This window comes from Leopardus geoffroyi, chromosome A1 (genome assembly GCF_018350155.1).
Source record: "Leopardus geoffroyi isolate Oge1 chromosome A1, O.geoffroyi_Oge1_pat1.0, whole genome shotgun sequence".
Lineage (NCBI taxonomy): Eukaryota > Metazoa > Chordata > Mammalia > Carnivora > Felidae > Leopardus > Leopardus geoffroyi.
Window position 1 is genome coordinate 210,719,267 of NC_059326.1, and position 26,591 is coordinate 210,745,857.

At 37.5% G+C, this 26,591-nt stretch overlaps 1 protein-coding gene across 3 annotated transcripts in view; it reads left to right on the forward strand.

Moving 5' to 3' along the window:
* LOC123577917 (UDP-glucuronosyltransferase 3A2-like) overlaps positions 1 to 26,003 on the forward strand; it is a 42,271-nt gene extending 16,268 nt beyond the window's left edge. For 2 of the 3 annotated variants that reach the window (XM_045440357.1, XM_045440370.1), the window contains exons 3-7: positions 9,998 to 10,106; positions 15,645 to 16,176; positions 21,533 to 21,764; positions 23,084 to 23,303; positions 24,403 to 26,003. In XM_045440357.1, the coding sequence (XP_045296313.1) occupies positions 9,998 to 10,106; positions 15,645 to 16,176; positions 21,533 to 21,764; positions 23,084 to 23,303; positions 24,403 to 24,679 (1,370 nt within the window). In that variant the 3' untranslated portion in view covers positions 24,680 to 26,003. The remainder of the gene's footprint in view (positions 1 to 9,997; positions 10,107 to 15,644; positions 16,177 to 21,532; positions 21,765 to 23,083; positions 23,304 to 24,402) is intronic. The other variant, XM_045440363.1, reaches the window with a different exon arrangement.
* Positions 26,004 to 26,591: the final 588 nt, after the last annotated feature.

The window sequence follows — 26,591 nt, forward strand, 5'->3', positions numbered from 1 at the left end:
GGGTCCATTTCTGGGTTCTCTATTCTGTTCCATTGATAGGAGTGTCTGTTTTTGTGCCAGTACCATACAGTCTTGATGATTACAGCTTTGTAGTATAGCTTGGAGTCTGGGATTGTGATGCCTCCTGCTTTGGTTTTCTTTTTCAAGATTGCTTTGGCTACTCGGGGTCTTTTCTGGTTCCATACAAATTTTAGGATTATTTGTTCTAGCTCTGTGAAGAATACTGGTGTTACTTTGATAGGGATTGCATTAAATATGTAGATTGTTTTGGGTAGTGTCAACATTTTAACAATATTTGTTCTTCCTATCCAGGAGCATGGAATCTTTTTCTGTTTTTTTTTTTTTTTTCAACGTTTATTTATTTTTGGGACAGAGAGAGACAGAACATGAACGGGGGAGGGGCAGAGAGAGAGGGAGACACAGAACCGGAAACAAGCTCCAGGCTCTGAGCCATCAGCCCAGAGCCTGACGCGGGGCTCGAACTCCCGGACCGCGAGATCATGACCTGGCTGAAGTCGGACGCTTAACCGACTGCGCCACCCAGGCACCCCTTTTTTCTGTTTGTGTGTGTGTGTGTGTGTGTGTGTGTGTGTGTGTCTTCTTCAATTTCTTTCAGAAGCTTTCTATAGTTTTCAGTGTATAGATTTTTCACCTCTTTGGTTAGATTTATTCCTAGGTATTTTATGGTTTTTTGTGCAATTGTAAATGGGATCGATTCCTTGATTTCTCTTTCTGTCACTTCATTGTTGGTGTACAAGAATGCAACCGATTTCTGTGTGTTGGTTTTATATCCTGCAACTTTGCTGAATTCATGAGTCAATTTTAGCAGTTTTTTAGTGAAATCTTTTAGGTTTTCCAGATAGAGTATCATGTCATCTGTGAAGAGTGAAAGTTTGACCTCCTCCCGGCCAATTTGGATGCCTTTTATTTCTTTGTGTTGTCTGATTGCAGAGGCTCAGACTTCCAATAGTATGTTGAATAACAGTTGTGAGCGTGGACATCCCTGTCTTGCTCCTGACCTTAGGGGGAAAGGTCTCAGCTTTTCCCCATTGAGGATGACATTAGCATTGGGTCGTTCATATATGGCTTTTATGATCTCGAGGTATGCTCCTTCTATCCCTAATGTCTTGAGGGTTTTTATCAAGAAAAGATGCTGTATTTTGTCAAATGCTTTCTCTGCATCTATTGAGAGGATCATATGGTTCTTGTCCTTTCTTTTATTGATGTGATGAATCACGTTAGTTGTTTTGTGGGTATTGAACTAGCCCTGCATCCCAGGTATAAATCCCACTTGGTTGTGGTGAAATTTTTTTTAACGTATTGTTGGATCCGGTTGGCTAATATCTTGTTGAGGATTTTTGCCTCCATGTTCATCAGGGAAATTGGTTTATATTTCTCCTTTTTAGTGGGGTCTCTGTCTGGTTTTGGAATCAAGGTAATACTGGCTTCATAAAAAGAGTTTGGAAGTTTTCCTTCCTTTTTTTATATTTTGGAGCAGCTTCAAGAGAATAAGTGTTAACTCTTCCTTAAATGTTTGGTAGAATTCCCCTGGAAAGCCACCCAGCCCTGGACTCTTGTTTTTTGGCAGATTTTTGATTACTAATTCGATTTCCTTACTGGTTATGTGTCTGTTCAAATTTTCTATTTCTTTCTGTTTCAGTTTTGATAGTGTATATGTTTCTAGGAATTTGTCCATTTCTTCCACATTGCCCATTTTATTGGCATATAATTGCTCATAATATTCTCTTATTGTTGTTTTTATTTCTGTTGTGTTGGTTGTGATCTCTCCTCTTTCATTCTTGATTTTATTTATTTGAGTCCTTTCCTTTTTCTTTTTGATCAAACTGGCTGGTGGTTTATCAAGTTTGTTAATTCTTTCAAAGAACCAGCTTCTGGTTTCACTGATCTGTCCTACTGTTTTTTTGGTTTGGATAGCATTAATTTCTGCTCTAATCTTTATTATTTCCTGTCTTCTTCTGGTTTGGGGTTTTATTTGTTGTTCTTTTTCCAGCTCTTTAAGGTGTAAGGTTAGGTTGTGTATCTGAGATCTTTCTTCCTTCTTTAGGAAGGCCTGGATTGCTATATATTTTCCTCTTATGACTGCCTTTGCTGCATCCCAGAGGTTTAGGGTTGTGGTGTTATCATTTTAATTGGCTTCCATATACTTTTCAATTTCCTCTTTAACTTCGTGGTTAGCCCATTCATTCTTCAGTAGCATGTTCTTCAGTTTCCAAGTACTTGTTACTTTTCCAAATTTTTTGTTGTGGTTGATTTCAAGTTTCATAGCATTGTGGTCTGAAAATATGCATGGTATGATGTCGATCTTTTTGTATTTACTTAGGGCTGATTTGTGTCCCGGTATGTGGTCTATTTTGGAGAATGTTCCATGTGCATTGGAGAAGAATGTATATTCCTCTGCTTTAGGATGAAATGTCCTGAATATATCTGTGAAGTCCATCTAGTCCAGGGTGTCATTCAAAGGCATTGTTTCCTTGTTGATTTTTTGATTAGATGATTTGTCCATTGCTGTGAGTGGGACATTGAAGTCTCCTACTATTATGGTATTACTATCGATGAGTTTCTTTATGTTTGTGATTAATTGATTTATATATTTGGGTGCTGCCACATTTGGCGCATAAATGTTTACAATTGTTAGGTCTTCTTGGTGGATAGACCCCTTGATTATGATATAATGCCCTTCTGCCATCTCTTGATACAGTCTTTATTTTAAAGTCTAGATTGTCTGATGAAAGTATGGCTACTCCAGCTTTCTTTTGTTGACCATTAGCATGATAGCTGCTTCTCCATCCCCTTATTTTCAATCTGTAGGTGTCTTTAGGTCTAAAGTGGGTCTCTAGTATACAGCATATAGATGGGTCTTGTTTTCTTATCCATTCTGTTACGCTATGTCTTTTGATTGGAGCATTGAGCCCATTGACGTTTAGAATGAGTACTGAAAGTATGAATTTATTGCCATTATGATGCTTGTAAAGTTGGAGTTTCTGGTGGTGTTCTCTGGTCCTTTCTAATCTTTTGCTGCTCTGTGTGTGTGTGTGTGTGTATGTATGTATTTTCATCTTTTCTCCCCCTCAGTGTGTCCCCCTTAAAATTTCTTGCAGGGTGGTTTAGTGGTCACAAACTCCTTTAATTTTTGTTTGTCTGGGAAAGTTTTTATCTCTCCTTCTATTTTGAATGACAGCCTTGCTGGATAAGGAATTCTTGGCTGCATGTTTCTGATTCAGCACACTGAATATACCCCGCCACTCCTTTCTGGCCTGCCAAGTTTCTGTGGATAGGTCTGCTGCAAACCTGATCTGTCTTCCCTTGTAGGTTAGGGACTTTTTTTCCCTTGTTGCTTTCATGATTCTCTCCTTGCTTGAGTATTTTGTGAATTTGACTACGATATGCCTTACTAATGGTCGGTTTTTGTTGAATCTAATGGGAGTCCTCTGTGCTTCCTGGATTTTGATGTCTGTGTCTTTCTCCAAGTTAGGAAAGTTTCCTGCTATTATTTGCTCACATAACCCTTCTACCCCTTTTTCTCTCTCTTCCTCCTCTGGGACCCCTATGATTCTGACGTTGTTCCTTTTTAATGAGTCACGGATTTCTCTAATTCTTAAATCGTGCTCTTTTGTCTTAATTTCCCTCTTTTTTTCTGCTTCATTATTCTCTATAAGTTTGTTCTCTGTATCACTGATTCTCTGTTCTGCCTCATCCATCCTTGGTGCTGCTGCATCCATCCGTGTTTGCAGCTCATTTATAGTATTTTTAATTTCATTCTGGCTATTTTTTACTTCTTTTATCTCTGCAGAAAGGGATTCTAATCTATTTTTGACTCCCGCTAGTATTCTTATTATGGTGATTCTAAATTCTGGTTCAGACATCTTGCTTGTGTCTGTGTTGGTTAAATCCCTGGCTGTCGTTTCTTTGTGCTCTTTCTTTTGGGGTGAATTCCTTCATTGCATCATTTTGAAGGGAGAAAAGGAAGTAATGAGGCAGAAAAATTGAAATTAAAAAATTTAATATTAAAGAAATATTAAAATTAAAAAATTGAAAAAACACACACACAAAAATCGAATAAATGATACTAGATCCTAGGTGTGTTTGGTCTGGGTGTTGAAAGTGGTTTGATAGATTAGAGAAAAAAGGTGGGGGAGGAAAAAAAGAAATCGTTTGAGAAATTGAAAAATTGAATACACTGTGGTAGACTAAAATGAAATGTTGGGAGTAAAATAGAATGAAAAAATTTACATAAAAGTAAAAAATATAGTGAAAAAATTAAAGAAAAATATTTTTAATAGAGATTGAAAATAAAATGAATTTTTTCTCTTTCTGTATTCAAGAGAAAGAAAAGAAATGAATAAGAGAAAAAAGAATAAGAAGAAAGGAAATCGTTTGAAAATTTGATAAAGTGAATACACTGAAGTAGAGTAAAGTAAAGTGATAGAAGTAAAATAGAATTTGAAAAAATTTACACAAAAGTAAAAAATATAGTAAAAAAGTTAAACAAAAATGTGTTTAATAAAAATTAAAAATGAATTTTTTCTCTTTCTGTATTCAAGAAAAAGAAAAGAAATGAAAAAGAGAAAAAAAAAGGAAAGAAAATTGAATAGATGGACGTGCTAACAGACTGAAATAGGATTGAAATTACTTCATTTTCTGCTAGAAGTCAGACTATGAAGCACTTTATAGTCCACACACTAAGCAGGCGGTGAGACTTGTGTTCTTCAAGAGCAAGGTTGGCCCAGTTGGGCGGGGCTTAGTGTAATGGCCTCATTTTCCACTAAATGGCGCTGCTAGCCTACTGGGGTGGAGTGTTGTGGCGCTTGTAGGTGCATATGCACATGCGTGGGAGCAGCGAAAATGGTGTCACCCCATTACCCAGTCTCTAGTATCGGAATTCTGTTCTCCCCAGTCAGCAATCGTGCACCCATCCTCTGTCTTCAGCTTTGGTCCACTGCCTGCTTCTTTACTGTCCATGACCAAGCCCCAGGCAGTATCTCTCTCCAGAGTTTTATCTCAGATGCAGCTGTTTTCCCTGGCCCCTTACTTGTGAAAGACCTTGGCTTTGACCCATTCCACCCCTCTACAGGAGGGTCTCACCTCACAATGGCCGAATGTCAGCTGCACCCAGGAATACTTGCTGGACCCTGCTGCTGCCTGTGCCCCAAGACTGCGGCCAGGTGCCATCCTGCCTCAGAAAAAGTTCTCAAGATAGTGTAGCAGCAGCGTTTCAGGGATTATGGAAAATCACAACATACATCAGGCACCAGGCTTCACCCTTAACAACCTTGTTCCAGCACCAGCCAATGTGGCCATTTTCTGGGGTCTGCTGGGACCAGGTGGCCTCAACAGTTTCTACCAAATGTCCTTTTAGCAGTGGAACTGCTTTTCCTCATGTGGCCCAAGAATCTCCTGGACCCCACTCTGTTCCTGGGGATTCGCCCTTCCCACCAGAGCACTGCCAGGTATCAAGCTGTGGAGTTGCAGACTTTGTGCTCCCTTTGTTTACAGTCTTAATGGAATTTAAACCCTTTCCTTTCTCCTTTCTCCCTTTTTAGTTTAGTCCCTGGGGTTGTTTCCAATTTTCCACTTTCTCTCCAGCTGCTTTTGGAGAGGGATGTTTTTCCTGTATACTCCCCTCCGTCCCAGTCTCCATCCTCTCTCTGCCTGCAAAAGGGGTTCCCTACCTTTTGGGGCTTCTTGCTCTCCAAGTTCAGCTCTTTGTGTCATGTACCTGCTGAATTCTGTGGTTCAGGTTGTGCAGATTGTTGTGTTAATCTTCCAATCAGTTCTCTAGGTGTGTAAGATGGTTTAGTGTTGGTCTGGCTGTATTTCATAGACGAGAGACCCACAAAAATCTTCCATGTTGTTCCATCATCTTGACTCCTCTATTATTTTTTATTGAAGTATAGTTGATACACAATGTGACACTAGTTTCAGATGTCTGAAATAGTGATTTGCCAACTGCATATGTATATGTTATGCTATGCTCACCACACGTGTAGCTACCATCTGTCACCAAACAACGCTATTACAATTGGATCATGTGTTTTTACCCAAAGTCTGTCTTTTGATATGGGAGTTTCATGCATGTCCATTTGAAGTACTTACTGATGAGGAGAGACTTCTGTCATTTTTCTATTTGTTTTCTATATGCCTTGCAGCTTTTTTGTTCCTCACTTTCTGTATTACTGTTTCTTTTGTGTTTAGTTGATTCTTCGTTGTGAAAATTTTAAATCCCTTTGTCATTTCCTTTTGTGTATATTCTATAGCTATTTTTTGCGTGTGTTATCTTGGGGATTTCATTTAACCTGCTAAATCTGTGTCATTCATTATAATTTATAGAAGTTCAAGTTTAATAACATTCAAAAATTCTGCTCCTGTAATGTGTTGTTCATGGTCACCCTCTTGGGTTGTTAACATCACAAAAATATCTTTTTGTACATCGTGTGCCCCCAGACATAAACTTTCATTAATTTAAATGAATTAGAACATTAAATTATATAGAAAACTTGATTGGCGTTACAAAGTTTAAGTAATACTTGTTTTTAAATCAATGATTTGTTTTAAAAAACGGACTAGTTTCTTTAATCATGTAGAAACCAAAAGTAGTTAGAAACTGTTGCTATAATACTAAGTTTATATTTTTCTATGCAGTTACCTTTATTAAAATATTTATTTTTCATGCACCTTTGAGTTAGTATCTGGTGTCCTTTTGTTTTTTCCCTGGAGGACTCCCTTGAGCATTTCTCTCAGTGTGGGCCTAGTAGTAGCAAGTTTCCTTAGGTTTTTTTTATTTGGGAATGTTTTGATTTTCCCCTCACTTTTGAGGGACAGTGTTGCCAGATATAGAATTTTTTTTTTGGCCATTCTTTTATTTTACCACTTTGAATGTATTGGCCTGCTGACTTCTGGTCTCTAAAGTTTCTGATTAGAAATCTATTGATAATCTCATTGACAATCACTTGTATGTGATGAGTCACTTTTCTCTTGCTGCTTTTAATATTCTCTTTTTATCTTTCTAAATTTGATTATAATGTGTCTCGACTATGTGTCTGAGCTCATTTTTCTTGGAGTTGATGAGCTTGGATGTTTATATTCACATCTTTCATCCAATTTGGGAGATTTGGGAGATCATAGCTGAAATATTCTCTCTATCCCTTTCTTTCTTTCTTCTCCTTCTGAGCATCCACAGTGCATATGTTGGATCCTTAGGCTATGTTGTCTTGTTTTCAGTCTTAACTTTACTGCTCTCCAGGCTCTATCATTTCCATTATCTTCTCTTTAGGTTCACTGTTAATTTCTTTTGCCTCAAATCTGCCTTTGAATGCCTCTAGTGAAATTTTCATCACATTAGTTGTATTTTTCATTTCTAGAATTCATTTTTAGCTTCTTTTTTGATTTTCTATCCCTTTATTGACATTTTTATTTTGCACACATTTTTTTTTCCTCTACCTCCCCCACATCTTGCTTTAGTTCTCTGAGAATCTTTAAGGCAGTGATTTTAAAGTCATTGTCTGGTATATCTACCATCAGGTTTTTCTCAAGAACAGTTTCTGTTGATTTATTATTTTCCTCTGAATAGGCTTTCGTTTTCAGCTTCTTGGTGTGTCTTGTGATTTTTGTAGAAGACTGAATATTTGAATCTAACCATGTGTTGAATCTGGAGATGAGACTTTCCTCCCTTCCCCAGGGTCTGCAGATTTTTGTTATTCGTTTTGTTTATTAATTTTTTTGATTGTTTTCTCCTGCTGTTGTGGAAAAGATCAATATAAGATATAGATTTCAATGTCCTCAGGTATTTTCTGGACCTTTTCCTGGTCATAAGTGGACACTTTCTTCTAATGTTCCTGGTTTATGCAGTTGTTTTCCAATGTTCTAGCCTTTATGAATTAATCTAAATTAAGCTATTAAATGGAAAAGCAGTGTAGATAATCACTCCTTTGCTTAATAGATCTTTTATAATGGGATTTCATCCTTAAAGCCACTGTTTCAATATGTATTGGGTTGTATTTAAAGGTTAATATGTTGGACAGATCCAAACACGTCCTTTTTTGTGAAGCTGACTATAAGTGCCAGAACTCTAATATTATTTTAATTTATGACATGTTACATAAGACAACAATAACTATTAGCAGATGATGTAAAAGATGGTTGCTATGACTATGGGATATTTTATCCCAGTAGTTAAGACAGGGCATGGAAATTTGTCTTGTATCTAATACTTTTGACTCCTAGTAATACAGGAATATCTACATAAATATAGAAAATATAATCATTATATCTGTTATTTTTGCCCCAGTATTGATTAAGAACACTAATCTCACTAATCTTTGTCATTGTTTCATCTCATCCAATGTTAAAATTCATTTGGAAGTTCTGACAGAGAGGTACAAAAGCAACTTGTGCCCTTTATCAGTTGTAAATTTTTAAAAGTAATGTTAGATTCCCACACGTATCAAAACAGAACTCTGTTTTCTTTCCTGACTCTTCCACCCTGCCCATCTCCTCTCTTTCCTCTTTCTTTTGGTTGTTATTAGATGTATTTTGGGGAAGTATCTGTTATAATCTGCCTATATATATACACATATGTATATGTATATGTATATATACATATATGTATATATATATATATATATATATATATATATATATATATATAAGCTTCTTCTTCAGAATATCCCCATTAGTATCATCAAAGTTAGGGGTCTCCCCATGGATAATTTTGAGACATGTGAAATTAATTCGAACTAACTCCTTGAAATAACTCCATGGGCCTGTCATCAGTCTTTTTCTCTATTACTGTGTTAATCAAGATTTTCCTCTAGCTACAAGATAATCAGCAGCAGCAGAAAAGTCATTTTCTAAGGTTCTAGCACACCATCTACTTTTGCAGGTATCGATCTCATCATATCACTTGGTAACTACCCTTCTTTACATCATTCAGTGCACTTGTAAATTGCTATCAGTTCTACTCTGGAGGACCATTCTTAAGGGGGCAATACCTGACTGCAACACACAGTCACAGAATTCTACCTAGCCTAGTGTCAATCAATCACAGCTCATGCTGGAATCCAGAAACACAATCCAATCTGATACAGAAAATAGGTTTGTGTGAGACACATAATCAAGACCATGTAAAGACTAAACCCATACTTTTGTCTCTAAATGCCAATTGTGGAAGCTTCTGAGCGGGATGGAGGTGAGGATCCCCCTAACGTGGGTCTGGCCTGCTTGGCTTGAAAATCTTGGTCACACAAGGGAGGGCATGTTGAGTCTTTCCTCTAAGTTTTTCAGGATATGTCACGGAAGGTTAAGGGAGAGATGAAGCTTGAAAGCTGTCAGCAGTCTAACTTCAAAAATGGTGTTAGACTTTTTATTACACAGGAGTTATGGGGAAAATGCCAGGATGGTAAGTAGGGCTGCAGAAGACTGCAATTTTTAACTGCAATTTTTAATTTAGAAGACTAAATTTTTAATTTAGGCATTGGTATTTTTTGGTAGAATGAAAAACTTCTGCATGTTTCACTTTTAATTTTAATGAAAATGATTTCTTTTTCTAAGTGATAAATGACAGGGGAACGGGTATAAAATAGGGTCTGTATTTAAATATAAGGTATGCCATTCACTATACGTGCAATCCTGACAAATTATCTGGCACTCCTTTCATTTCTGTTTTCTCACCTATAAAATGATGAATAGTTATACCTTTATGTGAGAACTTTAAATAGAATCTTGAAGTACTTTAAAATGAATAAAAGTGTCTAAACCTATTAACAAGTTATCAATAAATATTGGCAGGTTGTGTGATTGAAGAAATGAGAAAGCAGAAAAAAACCATACAAAATAGAAGTTCAGTAAGGGAACATTTGAAAATATTTACAATAATTGGAATAAATAAACCATGATATCCTCATGCGAATGTTAATTTGGGTTGTATGGCATAATTAAAAATTTTCCTATTGGTGTTTTATTTTTTATCCTCTTTTTTAAGAAAAGGGTGAAACATCATATGAAGTTATCAGTTGGCTTCCACCTGAAGATCATAAAAAAGAATTCAGGAAATGTTTTGATTTCCTTGTGACAGAAACTTTGCATGGCAGGTAATTTCTTTTATTCTCTGCTTGAAAGACTTACCGTTTTAGTGATTTAAATGAATGGTTGGATACATAGATACTTGGAGTGAGTTTAAGAGCAATGGATAGATGAATGGATGAATGTGGATAGATGGGGAGATCAACGACAGGGGGCAGAGGATAAATGGAGTAGATGAATTTTTACTCGCAATTATTCAGTCTGTGTAGTGTGCCTCTTCCACTGAAAGTAGGAATGCATTTCTGTATATGAGGGGGATTGTTCCTTTTGGATCTTCCTGGCAACACTTCACCTACAGTGTTTGCATATTCTCCACCACACAGATGGTGGATAGACAATTTAATTTCTCATTGTTGGTATGCAAATGGGAGTCGCCATATTATACTTATTTTTCCTCCCACTTCCTCACATAAATTCAAGAATAGAAAAATGCTTATGAATATTGATTTCTTATACCTCAAACCAGTGTCTTTTAAACTCGTTTAAGAAACCAAATATCTTGGTGATACACAATGAGTGAGTAACCTGAGAGCTTTGCCATTACCTAGAATGTATAGAAAGTTCTTCATGTTTGACAGCAGAGGGGAAGACACAAATTCATTCCTTACTTGCTTAATACAGTGGCTTAATGTCCATCCCCCTTCTTCCTTAGAAATTCTGTTTGCTAGTAGGTGGTCATAAAATATGGCTTTTTTATAAAGTCATTTTCCTTAGTCAAACTAGAATCCAAATTTTCTCATATATAAGAGATCTGATCTAAAGTACTGATTTGAAATTTTGTCTATATCATCTTATCTTGTTATTGATACATTTTTAAATTCTGTATCTCATCTCTTCTTCCTTAAACTGATTACCTTGAAGGCCGTTTTTTTTTTTTAATGTTTATTTTATTTTTGAGAAAGAGAGAGACAGTGAGAGCAGGGGAGGAGCAGAGAGATAGGGAGACACAGAATCCGAAGCAGGCTCCAGGCTCTGAGCTGTCAGCACAGAGCCTGACGCGGGGCTGGAACTCACAGAACGTGAGATCATGACCTGTGCTGAAGTCGGACGCTTAACCGACTGAGCCACCCTGCCGCCCTGAAGGCTGGTTTTATATACATGTCACATATGGTATAATATACCAAGCACAGTGCTTTCCTATATTTTTTCAATTAACTTAATTTCTGACATGATTAATGTTCTACTTTTAAGGAATTTGTACTTCACATTTTAAATTTGTCACCAATATTTAGCAGCACTGTTCGGGTAAAATCACTTAAAATATAATAGAGAATAATTTCAGCTAATCACCTGTTATCACATGATGTTGATTTTAACCCCCAGGTGTAGATCTGCATATTGCCAATGAGTTCTCACCTGTGGGCTTTCTTTCAGTGGGCTGACATAGTGTAGTGTTGTACAGATACAGTTTGGCCAGGCCATTGATTCTCTTAGTTCTTCATTAAAATGGTAGGCCCATGGGTCACCAAAGTACTTGTACCTGTAACCTCTGGTCAGGAACATTCTCATCTATTTGTCCCTATGCTGCATAAAAAGGATCATTTTCCTTGCAGGCACTGATGCAAAAACATTGAAGCAGAATGGTTCCTGGAACAGTGCCATAGACCAGAGTCTTAATAGATATTGGTAAAATTTTAGCATGAACTTTTGTGAATACTCCAGCTGGGTATGAAGTGGAAAGGATAGTAGTTAGCTTCACAAAGGCTTTTATTTTTGTTTGTTTTAAATGTTAATCTTTTCTGGTAGGAAGACGTAAATCTCATGTTCAGGTTAGAATTAGAATTCAAATATTGCCATCAGAAAGTTCCTTGTGTGAGGCAATCTATCAAATTCAGGCTATTCTCAATTTCAACTAAAAGGGCTATATCATGAATATTGATGTCATGAAGTTATTTCCACAGTTCACTTAGGAAACAGGACAGTCACTGATAAAAAGTCAGTATACAAATGAAAGTTAAAGAGAGCATCATACCTAAAGGAAATAGAAGCAGAACAGCAAAGACACCCCAAACCCAGCAGAAGAAGAGAAATAATAAAGATCAGAGCAGAAATAAACAATATAGAATCTAAAAAAACAGTAGAGCAGATCAATGAAACCAAGAGTTGGTTGTTTGAAAAAATAAACAAAATTGATAAATCTTTTGCCGGGCTTCTCAAAAAGAAAAGGGAGAGGACCCAAATAGATAAAATCATGAATGAAAATGGAATTATTACAACCAATCCTTCAGAGATACAAGAAATTATCAGGGAATACTATGAAAAACTATATGCCAACAAACTGGACAACCTGGAAGAAATGGACAAATTCATAAACACCCACACACTTCCAAAACTCAAACAGGAAGAACTAGAAAATTTGAACAGACCCATAACCAGTGAAGAAATTGAATCGGTTATCAAAAACCTCCCAACAAATAAGAGTCCGGGACCAGATGGCTTCCCTGGGGAATTCTACCAGACATTTAAAGCAGAGATAATACCTATTCTTCTCAAGCTGTTCCAAAAAATAGAAAGGGAAGGAAAGCTTCCAGACTCATTCTTTGATGCCAGCATTACTTTGATTCCTAAATCAGACAGAGACCCAGCAAAAAAAGAGAACTACAGGCCAATATCCCTGATGAATATGGATGCAAAAATTCTCAATAAGATACTAGCAAATCAAATTCAACAGCATATAAAAAGAATTATTCACCATGATCAAGTGGGATTCATTCCTGGGCTGCAGGGGGGGGGGGGGTCAACATTCACAAATAAATCAGTCTGATACATCACATTAATAAAAGAAAAGAAAAGAACGGTATGATCCTGTCAATCAGTGTAGAAGAAGCATTTGACAAAACTTAGCATCCTTTCTTAATAAAAACCGTTGAGAAAGTCAGGATAGAAGGAACATACTTAAGCATCATAAAAGCCATTTATGAAAAGCCCATAGCCAATATCATCCTCAATGGGGAAAAAATGAGAACTTTCCTCAGGAACACGACAGAGATGTCTACTTTCACCACTGTTGCTTAACATAGTGTTGGAAGTGCTGGTATCAGCAATCAGACAAAAAAAAAAAAACGAAATAAATAAGTATCCAAATCGGTAAAGAAGTCAAACTTTCATTTTTCACAGATGACATGCTACTCTACATGGAAACCCCGAAAGATTCCACCAAAAAGCTGCTAGAACTGATACATGAATTCAGAAAAGTCGCAGGATACAAAATTAATGTACAGAAATCAGTTGCATTCTTATACACTAACAATGAAGCAACAGAAAGACAAATAAAGAAACTGATCCCATTCACAATTGCACCAAGAAGCATAAAACACCTAGGGATAAACCTAACCAAAGATGTAAAAGATCTGTATGCTGAAAACTATAGAAAGCTTATGAAGGAAATTGAAGAAGATATAAAGAAATGGAAAAACATTCCTTTCTCATGGATTGGAGAGTAAATATTGTTAAAATGTCAACACTACCCAAAGCAATCTATACATCTAATGCAATCCGAAACAAAATTGCACCAGCGTTCTTCTCGAAGCTAGAACAAGCAATCCTAAAGTTTGTATGGAAACACAAAAGACCCCAAATAGCCAAAATAATATTGAAAAAGAAAACCAAAGTAGGAGGCATCACAATCCCAGACTTTAGTCTCTACTACAAAGCTGTCATCATTAAGACAGCATGGTATTGGCACCAAAACAAACACATAGACCAATGGAATAGAATAGAGACTCCAGAATTGGACCCACAAATGTATGGCCAACTAATCTTTGACAAAACAGGAAAGAATATCCAATGGATAAAAGACAGTCTCTTTAACAAATGGTGCTGGGAGATCTGGACAGCAACATGCAGAAGAATGAAACTAGACCACTTTCTTACATCATTCAGAAAAATAAATTCAAAATGGACGAAGGACCTGAATGTGAGACAGGAAACCATCAAAACCCTAGAGATGAAAGCAAGAAAAAGCTCTCTGACCTCAGCCGCAGCAATTTCTTACTTGACACATCCCCAAAGGCAAGGGAATTAAAAGAAAAAATGAACTATTGGGACCTCATTCAAGATAAAATCTTCTGCACTGCAAAGGAAACAATCAACAAAACTAAAAGGCAACCGATGGAATGGTAAAAGATATTTGCAAATGACATATTGGATAAAGGGCTAGTATCCAAACAGAAGAGACTCATAAATATGGAGAACAAACTGAGGGTTTCTGGAGGGGTTGAGGGAGCGGGGGTGGGGTAAATGGGTAAGGGGCACTAAGGAATCTCTTCCTGAAATCATTGTTTCACTATATGCTAACTAATTTGGATGTAAATTTTAAAAAATAAAGAAGAAAATTAAAACAATTATGGAAAATGTTTAATATATACTATTAAATGAAAGAAATGATATGTAAAAAAAAATAAAATAAATAAATAAAAATAAAAAATAAAATCAGAAATAAAAGACATCCAGATGGCCAACAGGCACATGAAACGATGCTCAATGTCACTCTTCATCAGGGAAATACAAATCAAAACCACATTGAGATATCACCTCACGCCAGTCAAAGTGGCTAAAATGAACAAATCAGGAGACTATAGATGCTGGAGAGGATGTGGAGCAATGGGAACCCTCTTGTACTGTTGGTGGGAATGCAAACTGGTGCAGCTGATCTGGAAAACAGTGTGGAGGTTCCTCAAAAAATTAAAAATAGATCTACCCTATGACCCAGCGATAGCACTGCTGGGAATTTCCCAAGGGATACAGGAGTGCTGATGCATAGGGGTACTTGTACCCCATTGTTTATAGCAGCACTTTCAACAATAGCCAGATTATGGAAGGAGCCTAAATGTCCATCAACTGACGAATGGATAAAGAAGATGTGGTTTATGTATACAATGGAATATGAATTGGCAATGAGAAAGAATGAAATCTGGTCGTTTGTAGCAACGTGGATGGAATTGGAGAGTGTTATGCTAAGTGAAATAAGTCAGGCAGAGAAAGACAGATACCATATGTTTTCACTCATATGTGGATCCTGAGAAACTCAACAGAAGACCAGGAGGGAGGAGAAGGGGAAAAAAAAGAGTTACAGAGAGGGAAGGAGGAAAACCATAAGAGACTCTTAAATATTGAGAATAAACTGAGGGTTGATGGGGGGTGGAGGGGAGGGGAAAGTGGGTGATAGGCATTGAGGAGGGCACCTGTTGGGATGAGCACTGGGTGTTGTATGGAAACCAATTTGACAATAAATTTCATAGTAAAAAAAAAAAAGAATGTATCAACTAGAAATGAAACTCTAAAATCTGCTAGTGTAGGGAATGCTTTCAAAGCAGAAGGATCTTGAATTAGCTCTGATAGTGGGTGCATATGGATTGGCCAGAGAAAGGGGAGGGGAGGAGGTGAGAACATTTCAGGAGGCAGAAACACCTGGAGCAGAGTGATCAGAGCAGAGTATTCATTGGACACTGGTAAAATGGGTGGGTGGTAAAATATTGTGAAATTAACACCTCCAATGAATATTTGTCTTTAGTTTTTTGTTTGTTTGTTTGTTTTTGTTTTTACAGGGAAACATTTGACAACTTTGTATCATTAATGAAACAACTGGGAATTCGATGCAGTGATTTGCTAAGGAGAGGTGATATCATGGATTTCTTAAAAAACGAGAACTTTGACTTGGTATTTGTTGAAGCATTTGACTTCTGTTCTTTCCTCATTGCTGAGAAGCTTGGGAAGCCATTTGTGTCAATTCTTCCTACCCAATTTGGAAGTGTGGACCATGGGCTACCAAGTCCTGTGTCTTATGTTCCATTATTCCGTTCCTTGCTCACCGACCACATGGACTTCTGGGACAGAGTGAGGAATTTTCTGATGTTCTTTGATTTCTCCATAAAGCAAAGGCAAATCCATTCTACCATTGAGAACACCATCAAGGAACATTTCCCGGAAGGCTCCAGGCCAGTTTTGTCTCATCTTTTAAAGAAAGCAGAGCTGTGGTTTGTTAACTCTGACTTTGCCCTTGAATTTGCTAGGCCCCTGCTTCCCAACACTGTGTATGTTGGAGGCTTATTGGCCAGACCTGTTAAACCAGTACCACAAGTAAGTAAAACCTTAGTGCTCAATAGCGACTTCATGCAGAGCTCTTCAGTGCAGAGTTGGTGGCTTCCCTGCCAGTGGGAACTGGGAGTGAAGTAGGATGAGACAAACAAAACACCTAACTGTAAATTTTTATTTTTTTAATTTTTTAATTTTTATTTTTCTATTCTATTTATTCTATTCTATTTTAAATTTTATATTATTTTGGTAAAAACACTTAATATGAGATCTAGCCCCTTATCAAAATTTTAACCATACAATACATAATTATTTACTGTAGGTACCATATTGGATCTCAGATCTCTAGACCTTATTTATCTCACTTGTCTGTAATTCTTTCTCCCTAAACCTTGGAAACCAGCTGCCACTTTTCATTTTATGAATTTGAATATTTTAAATGCTTCAGATAAGTTAACTCATGCAGTATTTGCTTATCTGGCTTATGTCACTTATCATAATATCTTTAAGTTTCACCCATGTTTTCCCATATTGCAAAATTTTCTTCTTTTTTAAAGAATACATAATATTCTTTTTAAAAGAACATATAGTATTCTTTTTTAAAGAATATAAGTATTGTTTTTTAAAGAATATAGAGAACTTTTAAAAAATATGTAGTATTTTTTAAAGAATATATATATTATATATATAATGGAATATATATATAATATATATATATATATATAATATATATATATATATATCTCACAATTTCTTCAACCATTCATCTTTGATGGATATTTTGTTTGTTTCCATATCTTGCTTATTGTGAATAGTGCTTCCGTGAATATGGGAATACAGACATCTCTTTGAGATCTTGATTTCCATTTTCTGTTTTTAATTTGTGGGGAAATTTCCATACTATTGTCCTTAGTGCCTTTGACATTTTTCATTCCCAACCACGTTATGTAAGGGTTGTTATTTCTCCATATCTTTAACACTAGTTGTCTTCTGATTTTTAAAAATAACTACCAATATTTGTGAATTAATAGCTCATTGTGGTTTTGATGTGTATTTCCCTGATGGCTAGTGTTGTTGAGCACTTTTTTCATATATCTGTTTGCCATTTGGCATGTTTTCTTTGGATAAATGTCTATTCAAGTCCTCCATCTATTTTTAATAGAGTTATAAGACTTTTTTCTTCTCCATTGAATTGTAAGCCTTTCTTATACATTTTGGAGATTAATCTCTTAGGATTATGGTTTATAAATGTTTTCTATTCTGTAGGTCTTCTGTTACTCTGTTGATTGTTTCTTTGCTGTGCAGAAGCTTTGTAGTTTAATGTAGTCTCACTTGTTTTGTTGTTTGTTTTGGTGTTTGTTTCTTTTGATTTTGATATTTCATTTTCTAGTTTATTGTGCTATATTTTTGAAATCAATAGCAAGACCAATACCATGAAGTTTCACCCTGTGTTTTTTTTCTAAGAGCTTTGTCGTTTCTGTCTTAGGATTAAGTCTTTAATCAATTTTGAGTTGAGTTTTTTGTATGGAGTAAGGTGAGGGTCCAGTCAACCTCTGGTGAGAGGTTGTTTTCATAACTATCTGCCAACTTTGGTGAGACTGGTTACACAATTGCCTGGGGTACAGTTAGTTGTTAGTTATTTTTATTTTTATCTTTTAAGTACTTCAAATAAAATATTTTTAAAATATTTCTGTACAGAATGAGAGCATGGAACTTCCTATTCTAATGTCATGTTGTGCTCTTTTCAGTTTTAAATAATAGATTTACATTAATCTTATAATTATCAAAAGATAATTTGGTAGTGCTGGATGGAGTCAATTACAGCCCAATGGAACAATGGGGTATAAGTTGGGAATTGGGAACAACCAAACCATGAAGAGGATGGAGAAACTGTTATAAAGAATTGACAAAACTGTATTCATGCTCATTTTTAGGGGATTAAATCAGAAACTTCCTAGGGGGCCTGGTGGCTCATTTGGTTAAGCATGTGACTGCAGCTCAGGTCATGATCTTACCATTCGTGAGTTAGAGCCCTGCATTGGGCCCTGTGCTGACAGCTCAGAGCCTGGGGCCTGCTTCAGGTTCTGTGTCTCTCTGTTTCTGCCCCTCTTATGCTCGTACTCTGTCTCTGTCTCTCTGTTTCAAAAATAAATAAACGTAAAAAAATTAAAAAAAATTTCCTAAGAATAATCTAGGAATTATTATATGCTATATATTATATAGCATAATATATGCTAATTAATATCACACAAAATAGACTTCAGTCAAAAAGTTCACAGGAGGTAAAAATATTTTATAAATGGTTTAATATAACAAATCAATCAATGTAATACATTATTAGAGTGGAAGGAATAAAAAAACACATGTCAATATATGCAGAAAAGATATTTGACTAAATGAATACCCTTTCATGATAAAAACAAAACTAAGGGTAAAAAAGGTACTTCTTCACATGACAAAGAGTATTTACTGGAACACTCACAGCTAACATCATATTCTTTATGATAGACAGAAATTGTGCTGCCTCAGGTCAGTAGTCTAAGATGCCCACTGCTACTTAAATATGCCATAGACCGAGCAAGTAGGCAAGAAAAAGAAATTCCAAATTGGAATGGACAATGTCAAAATAGCTTACATTTTTTTATATGACATAATTCTCTCTATAGAACATCCCAAAGACTTCACACACCAAAAAGAAACTACTAGATGTTAAACAAATCTAGCAAAGTTGCAGGGAAAATATCAACATGGAAATAGGACTTGTGTTTCCCTACACTGGCTAGGAACAACCTGAAAATGAAATCAAGTAAATTATTCTGCTTACAACAGCATCCAATTAAACTGAGGAGGTGAAAGACATGTATGTTCACTGGACACTACAAATTTCCTGAGAGAAATTAAGAAAGATGTAAATAAATAAAAAGATATCTCTAGATCATGGGTTATGATACTTAATATTATTAAAAGAGCAATACTACTGAAAATTATCTACAGATTTGATCTAATCCTTATCAATAGTTTAATGGCGTTTTTTATAGATGAAAATGGCAGTTTTCAAATGCATATGGAAATGAAGAGACCCTGAATAACCAAAGCAATAATAAAAAGAAGAATGACTCATACATCTGTGACTACTTCATTTTTACAAGGATGCCAAAACAACCAATGCAGTCTCTTCAGACTCTCTTCAGAAAATGGTGCTGAGACCATTGGATATTTGTTCACATTGAAGGGAATGTATTTTGAGGCTTCCTCACACCACATACCAACATGAACTCAAAATGGATCAATGGCCTAAATAAAGAGCTAAAAGCCATAAAATTCTTAGAAGACAAGAAAGGGATAAATCTACACAGACTTGGATTTGGCAATGAATTTGTAGATGTGACACCAAAGCATGAGTAACAAAGGAAAAAAATACATAAATTGGACTTCATCAGGATAAAAAACTTCTCTGTATCAAGGTAGAATGCAAGTTTGTCTTCTCACTGCCACATTTTAGCCTCATACTGGAGGTCCTAAGTAAAGCAATAAGACAAAAAAGGAGATAAAAGGCATATAGATTAGACAGGAGGAAATAACGTGGTTTTGTTCACAGATGGCATGATGGTCCATTTAGAAAATCTGAAAAGTCATAAAAAAATCCTAGAATTAGTAAGCAATTGGAGCAGTGCCACAGGATACTAGTTTAATGTATAAAATCATCCTTTTCTTATATATCAGCAATGAATGGAGGAATATGAAATTAAAAACAATATACTATTTACATTAGCACTACCAAAAATGAGATCTTAGGAATAAATAAAAAATATGTATATATACAAGATTAAATGAGGAAAACTATAAAACTCTAAAGAAAGAAAGAAATTAAAGAACTAAATAAATGGAGAGTAAGTCCATGTTCATGGGTAAGAAGACTCAATATTGCCAAGATATTAGTTCTTTGAAAATTGATCTATACATTCAATGCAATCCCAATCAAAACCTCTGCAACTATTTTGTGGATATTAATTAAAACATTTTAAAATTTGCATGGAGAGGCAAAAACCCTGAAAAGCCAACACAATATTGAAGATGAAGAACAAAGTTTGAGGAGTGATATTGTCAACTTCATGACTTACTATAAAGCTACAATAATCAAAATGGTATGATATTGGCAAAAGATTAGAAGTCAATGTAACAGAATAGAGAAGCCAAAATAGACCCACATAAATTTAGTGGGCTGATGTGTCATAAAGGAGTAAAGACAATAGTATAGAGAAAGCAGACTTTCAAAAACCAACAGTGCTGGAAAAATGATCTGACTACATAGAAAATTAATTAGCCTCAGATCCTACATATTCAAAAAAATTAACTCAAAACAGACCATAAACCTTAATATAAAAAGCAAGTGCAAAGTACGAAACTTTTAGAATATGATATCAGAAAAGAATCTAGAGGACCTAGGGTTTGGTGAAAACTTTTTAAATGCAAAACCTAAGTCATGATCTATGAAAGAAAGAGTTGATAAGTGTGCTAAGTTGAAATTAAAATTTCTCTTCTGGGCAGGAATTATCAAGAGAATGAAAGGAGGAGGAACAGAACACAACCAAATGTTTGGAACAGATCTGTTAAAAACTATTATTCAAAATATTCAAATAAACACAGACACACATATACACAATATACAAAGAACTATTAAAATTTAACAATTAAAACCAGTATTTTAAAAATGGACCGAACACCTTACCAGAACTGTCAACAAAGAAAACACAGATGGCTCATAAGCATATGAAGGAGACACATGACAGATATTTTCCCAGCATTACCTCAGTTTCCAGAAGGCCTACTGCCCCCTACTGGTCTAGGACATCAAGTGGCACTCTCCCAGGCACTAGCACCCTGGTCTGACATTGGGACACTCCTAAGTGACCACGTATCCCCAGAACTAGGATGAGGGATGAGGATCACCCTTGTTCTGGGGCCATGTTGTTAATGAAGAAAGAAGTTTCCACCCCCTGTACTTTCCTCTTCTTAAAACATTGTTAAATCAACATTCTGAATCTAGGTGTTGGTGCTACAGTATGTGTTAAGTGCCTTATGTGCAATGTGGGCTATTGTGATAGTGGCTGGACACCTAAGGCTCTCTACACATCCATTTGTGATTATTGAAGGTATTCATATGGTATGGCGTGTCCTGAGATCTCAGAAAAATGACTTCAAAGCCACCAGACACAATGGATACGAGCACAGTGAAGAGTGCACTGAGCTGTTCCCAGGGCTATGAGAACAATTTCAAGACAGTGAGCTCTAGGTACTGACAGGAGGGCGTATTCAGTTAATAGTTGACTTTTATTTCATGAATGTCTAAGCTTTCATAAACAAGTTTGTTCACATCCTGTCCTTTCTCACTTCTCTCCAGGAATTTGAGAATTTCATCAGCAAGTTTGGAGACTCTGGTTTTGTCCTTGTGGCCCTGGGCTCCATAGTGAGCAACTATCAGTCCCAGGAAGTTCTCATGGAGATGAACAGTGCCTTTGCTAATCTGTCTCAAGGTGTGATATGGAAATGTAAGTTATCTAAGTGGCCCAAAGACGTCAAATTGGCAGCAAATGTGAAAATCGTGGACTGGCTTCCTCAGAATGACCTCTTGGGTAAGGACTACCCAGATCTATTTCTCTCTTTCCATTTATGTAACTTTAGGGCTCTACTAGGCACCCCAGCAGCCTGTGAAGGAGCAGATGGTAGCTAAAGGTAATGTCTAGAGGGTAGGAATGGAGCAGCCAGCTGGAGTTCTTGGGATATTAGGTATACTTCCCAAATGGCTAAAATTTCCATGTTTTCTTCTTCCTTTCTATTCCTGATACCTTCAGTCAGAAGTGATATTATCATGCCATTATTTTGACCCTATCATATTTGGCACTGAACAACATTGCCTAAATACAAAGACAGTTTACGGACTCTGAGAACACATATCAAGGGCCATACTACCAGTGTTTTCCAGGCATCTTGAGCACCTGTTAGGCTTTATGCCATTGTAGAAACACACTCCCACACTTACTGGTTCACCCTCCTTTGCTGCAAAAGATGTACTCATACTTTCACAAGGTTTCTGTTAACTGTCTGAAGAGTGTACTAAAATATCTGAATGTCAAGCTGAATAACCTCTCAGCTTTTTACCTGGTTCAACAAATTCTCTGGTAACAGAGAGCTAGATGGTTCTGCACATTTTTTTCAGAAGGCATGGGGTATGTAAAAAGATTCTGATTTTCAAAGAAACACAAATAAATTCTGATGCACATCCCCGTTGAGAGGCAGTGTTGGAGATGAACTCTTTGTTATCAACACTTGTTTTAGTTTTCTCTAAAGAAGGGTGGAGTAAGCACACAGGAACTGGAAATACTGAGATGGGTGGTCCATCATTCTCTGCTTTAGAGGATTTCCTATGGAATTGAATAGAAAGCATATGAGGTGTAAGTTTGATGAATGTCACATGATTATGTGTCATCAATGAAAGTGTTAAGACTTCAGATAACAGGGAAGTGAATGGACAGTGAAAGAGAGAGGGTGAAACCTGGAGAGTGAGAGATGGAAACAGAGATAGAGTGAGATACCAAGAGAGACAACAGGGATGGGAGACGCAAGAGAGATGTAGCATTGAGAGAAAAGAATGGATGGATGAAAGGATGGATATGGGAGGAGGATTATTTCTTGCTAAGCACTGTTCTCTGCAGATTTCCTTGGGTTCTTATTCCCACATGGATTGTTTTAAGGAATCTCTGTACAGAGACAAGGCCAGAATCTTGTATCTTGGAATATGCACCCTTGAGTGTGTCCTAAGCTAAATCAGTATATCAGTTTCTCCAACATAATTTGAGATCTCTTTGTATTTTTTTTCTGCCCTTGCTACTTTATCAGATGTTCTGAAAATTTTCACCCTGAAATATTCTGCTCTGTTCCTGATTTACAACAGCTCACCCACGCATCCGTCTTTTTGTCACTCATGGTGGGATGAATAGCATAATGGAGGCCATCCAACATGGTGTACCCATGGTAGCGATTCCTGTCCTTAAAGAACAGGCTGAAAACATGGTCCGAGTAGAAGCCAAAAAGTTTGGTGTCTCTATCCAGTTAAAGCAGATCAAGGCAGAGACATTGGTTCTGAAGATGAAGGAAGTCATAGAAGACAAGAGGTATGGAGCTCTTTGGGCTTGTGTGAAGGCATCAAATACGAAGGGTGCTGTGTGGCACACTTTTGCAATAACAGCTGGAACTTCCAGGACACGGAATATGTATGTGACGCTAACATCTGACCTGTTACCTTTGAGAGCAAGACTAGGCATTTAGGTTAGATATTGAGAACGAGTTCTACTCAACTATAAGTAGGACTGTGACCTACTTATATAGGGTTTCTGAGAGGTGTTATATTTTAAGGGTGCTTATAATTGAATTACTTAAGGCAGAAGATTGCCTTTCAGTCCCCCAATATGCCACACTGTTTCCTGCCTCAGGCCCTTTGTCGGTGTTGCTCTCTAAAACATCCTTCCTTCTTCTCTCAGGACTGGCACCTTCATGACAGTCGGACTAATCTCCAATGCCCTCTCCTCAGAGAGGCAGTCTTTATCTAACAGTCCTAACTGCACTCTTCTCCCATTGCCTTCAATCATAATTTCATTTTTCCTTCTCATCGCTTCTCAGGATCAGCAACTACCCCATCCCATTTCTTTCTGTTTTAATTTATTGTGTGTCCCTCACACTATAGAGAGTAAGCTCCCCTAGATGGCCAAGTGTGTCTCTTGTGTTCCCATATTCCCAGGGCCTAGTAAAAGGCCTGCTACAAAGTAAGGATGAATTTATGTTAAATGCATCAGTAAAAGGGCCCATGATATCCTAGGTAAATTCCCATCCAGCACAATGATCTGATAACCAGGATGAACTGAATAACTTATTAGGGTCTCCAGGATATCTATACTGAGTGGGTTATATGTTACATCCCATATATTCATATCTACTCTTCCCTTTATCAACCATAAGCTTCCTGGGTAGAGATTTGACTTTACAACTTAGTCCCTGTTTTATAGTTTAGCACTTTTAGCACTAATCATGTATCTTTGCATGGAGGCGCTAGTTTGAGCTTTTCAGTGGGACCAACTGGATGGTGGTAAGGCCAGGCCAACAACTTTTCCTTGAAAATGAGTCTTCTGTGCATGCAGAGGAAAGCATGTGTGACACAAGGTCTCTAAGACTTCTGAGACCACAGAAGTAATGCCCTGCCTCTGTGTCTGCCAACAGGTACAAGTCAGCAGCGGTGGCCGCCAGCATCATCAGGCGCTCCCACCCCCTGACCCCTGCCCAGAGGCTGGTGGGCTGGATCGACCACATCCTCCAGACAGGGGGTGCGGCCCACCTCAAGCCCCATGCCCTGCAGCAGCCGTGGCATGAGCAGTACCTGCTGGACGTCTTCTTGTTCCTGCTGGTGGTCACCCTGGGCACCCTGTGGCTCTGCGGGAAGCTGCTGGGCATGGTGACCAGGTGGCTGTGTGGGGCCAGGAAGCTGAAGAAGGCCTGATGGGGATATAATGTTTATGGTTGTCTCAGGACCCACTGGTTGTACCAGGCTTCCAACAAACACAGGGCACTGCTGGTGTCTTCCCCATATTGGCACTTTAGGGTGGAACACAAATATCTCCTCATTATAATCTGCCTCTGCTTAGAAATTCTTATGAAGTAATCTTGGGATCTTTTTTAAAATTGTGGTAAAATTTATATTATGTAAAATTTACCATTTTAACCATTAAGTGTACAGTCGTTGGCATTAAGCACATTGACGTTATCATGCAAACCTCACTACCATTCATTCCAGAACTGTTTTCATCATCCCAAATTCAAACTCCATGCTAATCAAACAGTAAATACTCATAACCCTGCCCCCACTCCCATGACCCCACAGGCTCCTGCCAACCCCCATTCTACTCTCTGTGTCTGTGAATTTTATCTTGGCTTCTTGACTTGCCCCTCATCAATGGCCTCCTCACTCAGATCCAGGCCTTCATCCGACAGGCCTGCTTTCCTCCCCATTCCATGTCCCTAGACACAGGGCCATGCTTACTTCACTGTTGCTCTCTGGACACTTTTCTCTCTCTGATCTTTCTCTATCCTCACTTTTTATGGCATGACATAAGATCTTGGCCAGTTGTTCCAGTTTGGGTCTCTTTCCTCTTGTGTCTCCTTCTCACCTCATGTCCAAGCTCAGGAAGCCTCTCCTCTGTCTGTCCTGCAGTTAGGCAGGGGTGGCCCTCCCTGGACTCCATTTGTGGTCTCTGTGCTGAGTCCCCTCCTATGAAGAGCATCTCCTTTGCTCTCAGACCTGGAGCCTGCCTTTCGGCCACAGCTGATGCTGTGTTTTTCACTTGTCACAATTACCTTCTCATTTCTCACTCTTAAAAATGTAGTCATGGTGACCTCAAGTCAGATCCCAGACCTCTGTGTGAGGCTCTGGGGCCCAGGTCCAGTGACCATGGCCATTCCCAGGACTTTGTTGATTTAGGAAACAACTTTCTGCCACCCTACTGTGGCATAAATAGGAAGTAACCCACTATGTATAGCAATTACATTCAGTTCCCAGCAACATACACCACAAAAAGAGTGTTTTAACCACCAGGGTTATTTTTTGTTTTCTTGTTTGCTTCTTTGATAAGGACTGGTGTGGTGGCTCCATCTTATTGTCTGTAGATTTTGCTCCATTTTTTTTTTTTGACTTTTTATATTCTTTACTAGACATCAGGCTCCCACTCTGGTAGGTTCCCTTTATAATATATTTTACTTTCAAGTGATTATGTGCTGATATTTGCTTTTGCATTTACAGATGGAATTATATTTCTCCTTTAAAGTTTCAAATGTATGCTATCTTGTGGGTTATAACACAGTGAAGAAAATAGTAGATATGCAGGATGGTCCCAGAAACCATAGTTTGACTGCTTAATTCTGGGGTTGTGCCCACATCTTGAAATAATTCAAATAGAGGATGAAGCAGCTGCTGCCAATACTTCTTGCAGATGTGGAAAGAGGCCCATCCTTACCAAGGTCAGGATAGGATTTTCTGGGTAGAATGTGAAGTGGTGCCAGGTGTCTACCGAGTCCTGTGAGTTCTCATGCTGCACGATGTCACTTATAGTCCCAAGCACATCACATGAGGATGTGTGTGTGTGTGTGTGTGTGTGTGTGTGTGTGTCTGTTATGCAAGGTTTAATTTTTGTAATTCTTTTAAAAAAGTGTTTATTTATTTATTTTGAGAGAGAGAGAATATGAGCGAGCAGGGGAGGGGTAGAGAGAGAGGGAGAGAGAGAATCCTGAGCAGGCTGTGTGCTGTCAGTGCAGAGCCCAACCTAGGGCTCGATTTCATGAATTGTTAGATCATGACCTGAGCTGAAATCAAGAGTCAGATGCTCAACCGATTGAGTCACTCAGGTGCCCCTATTTCT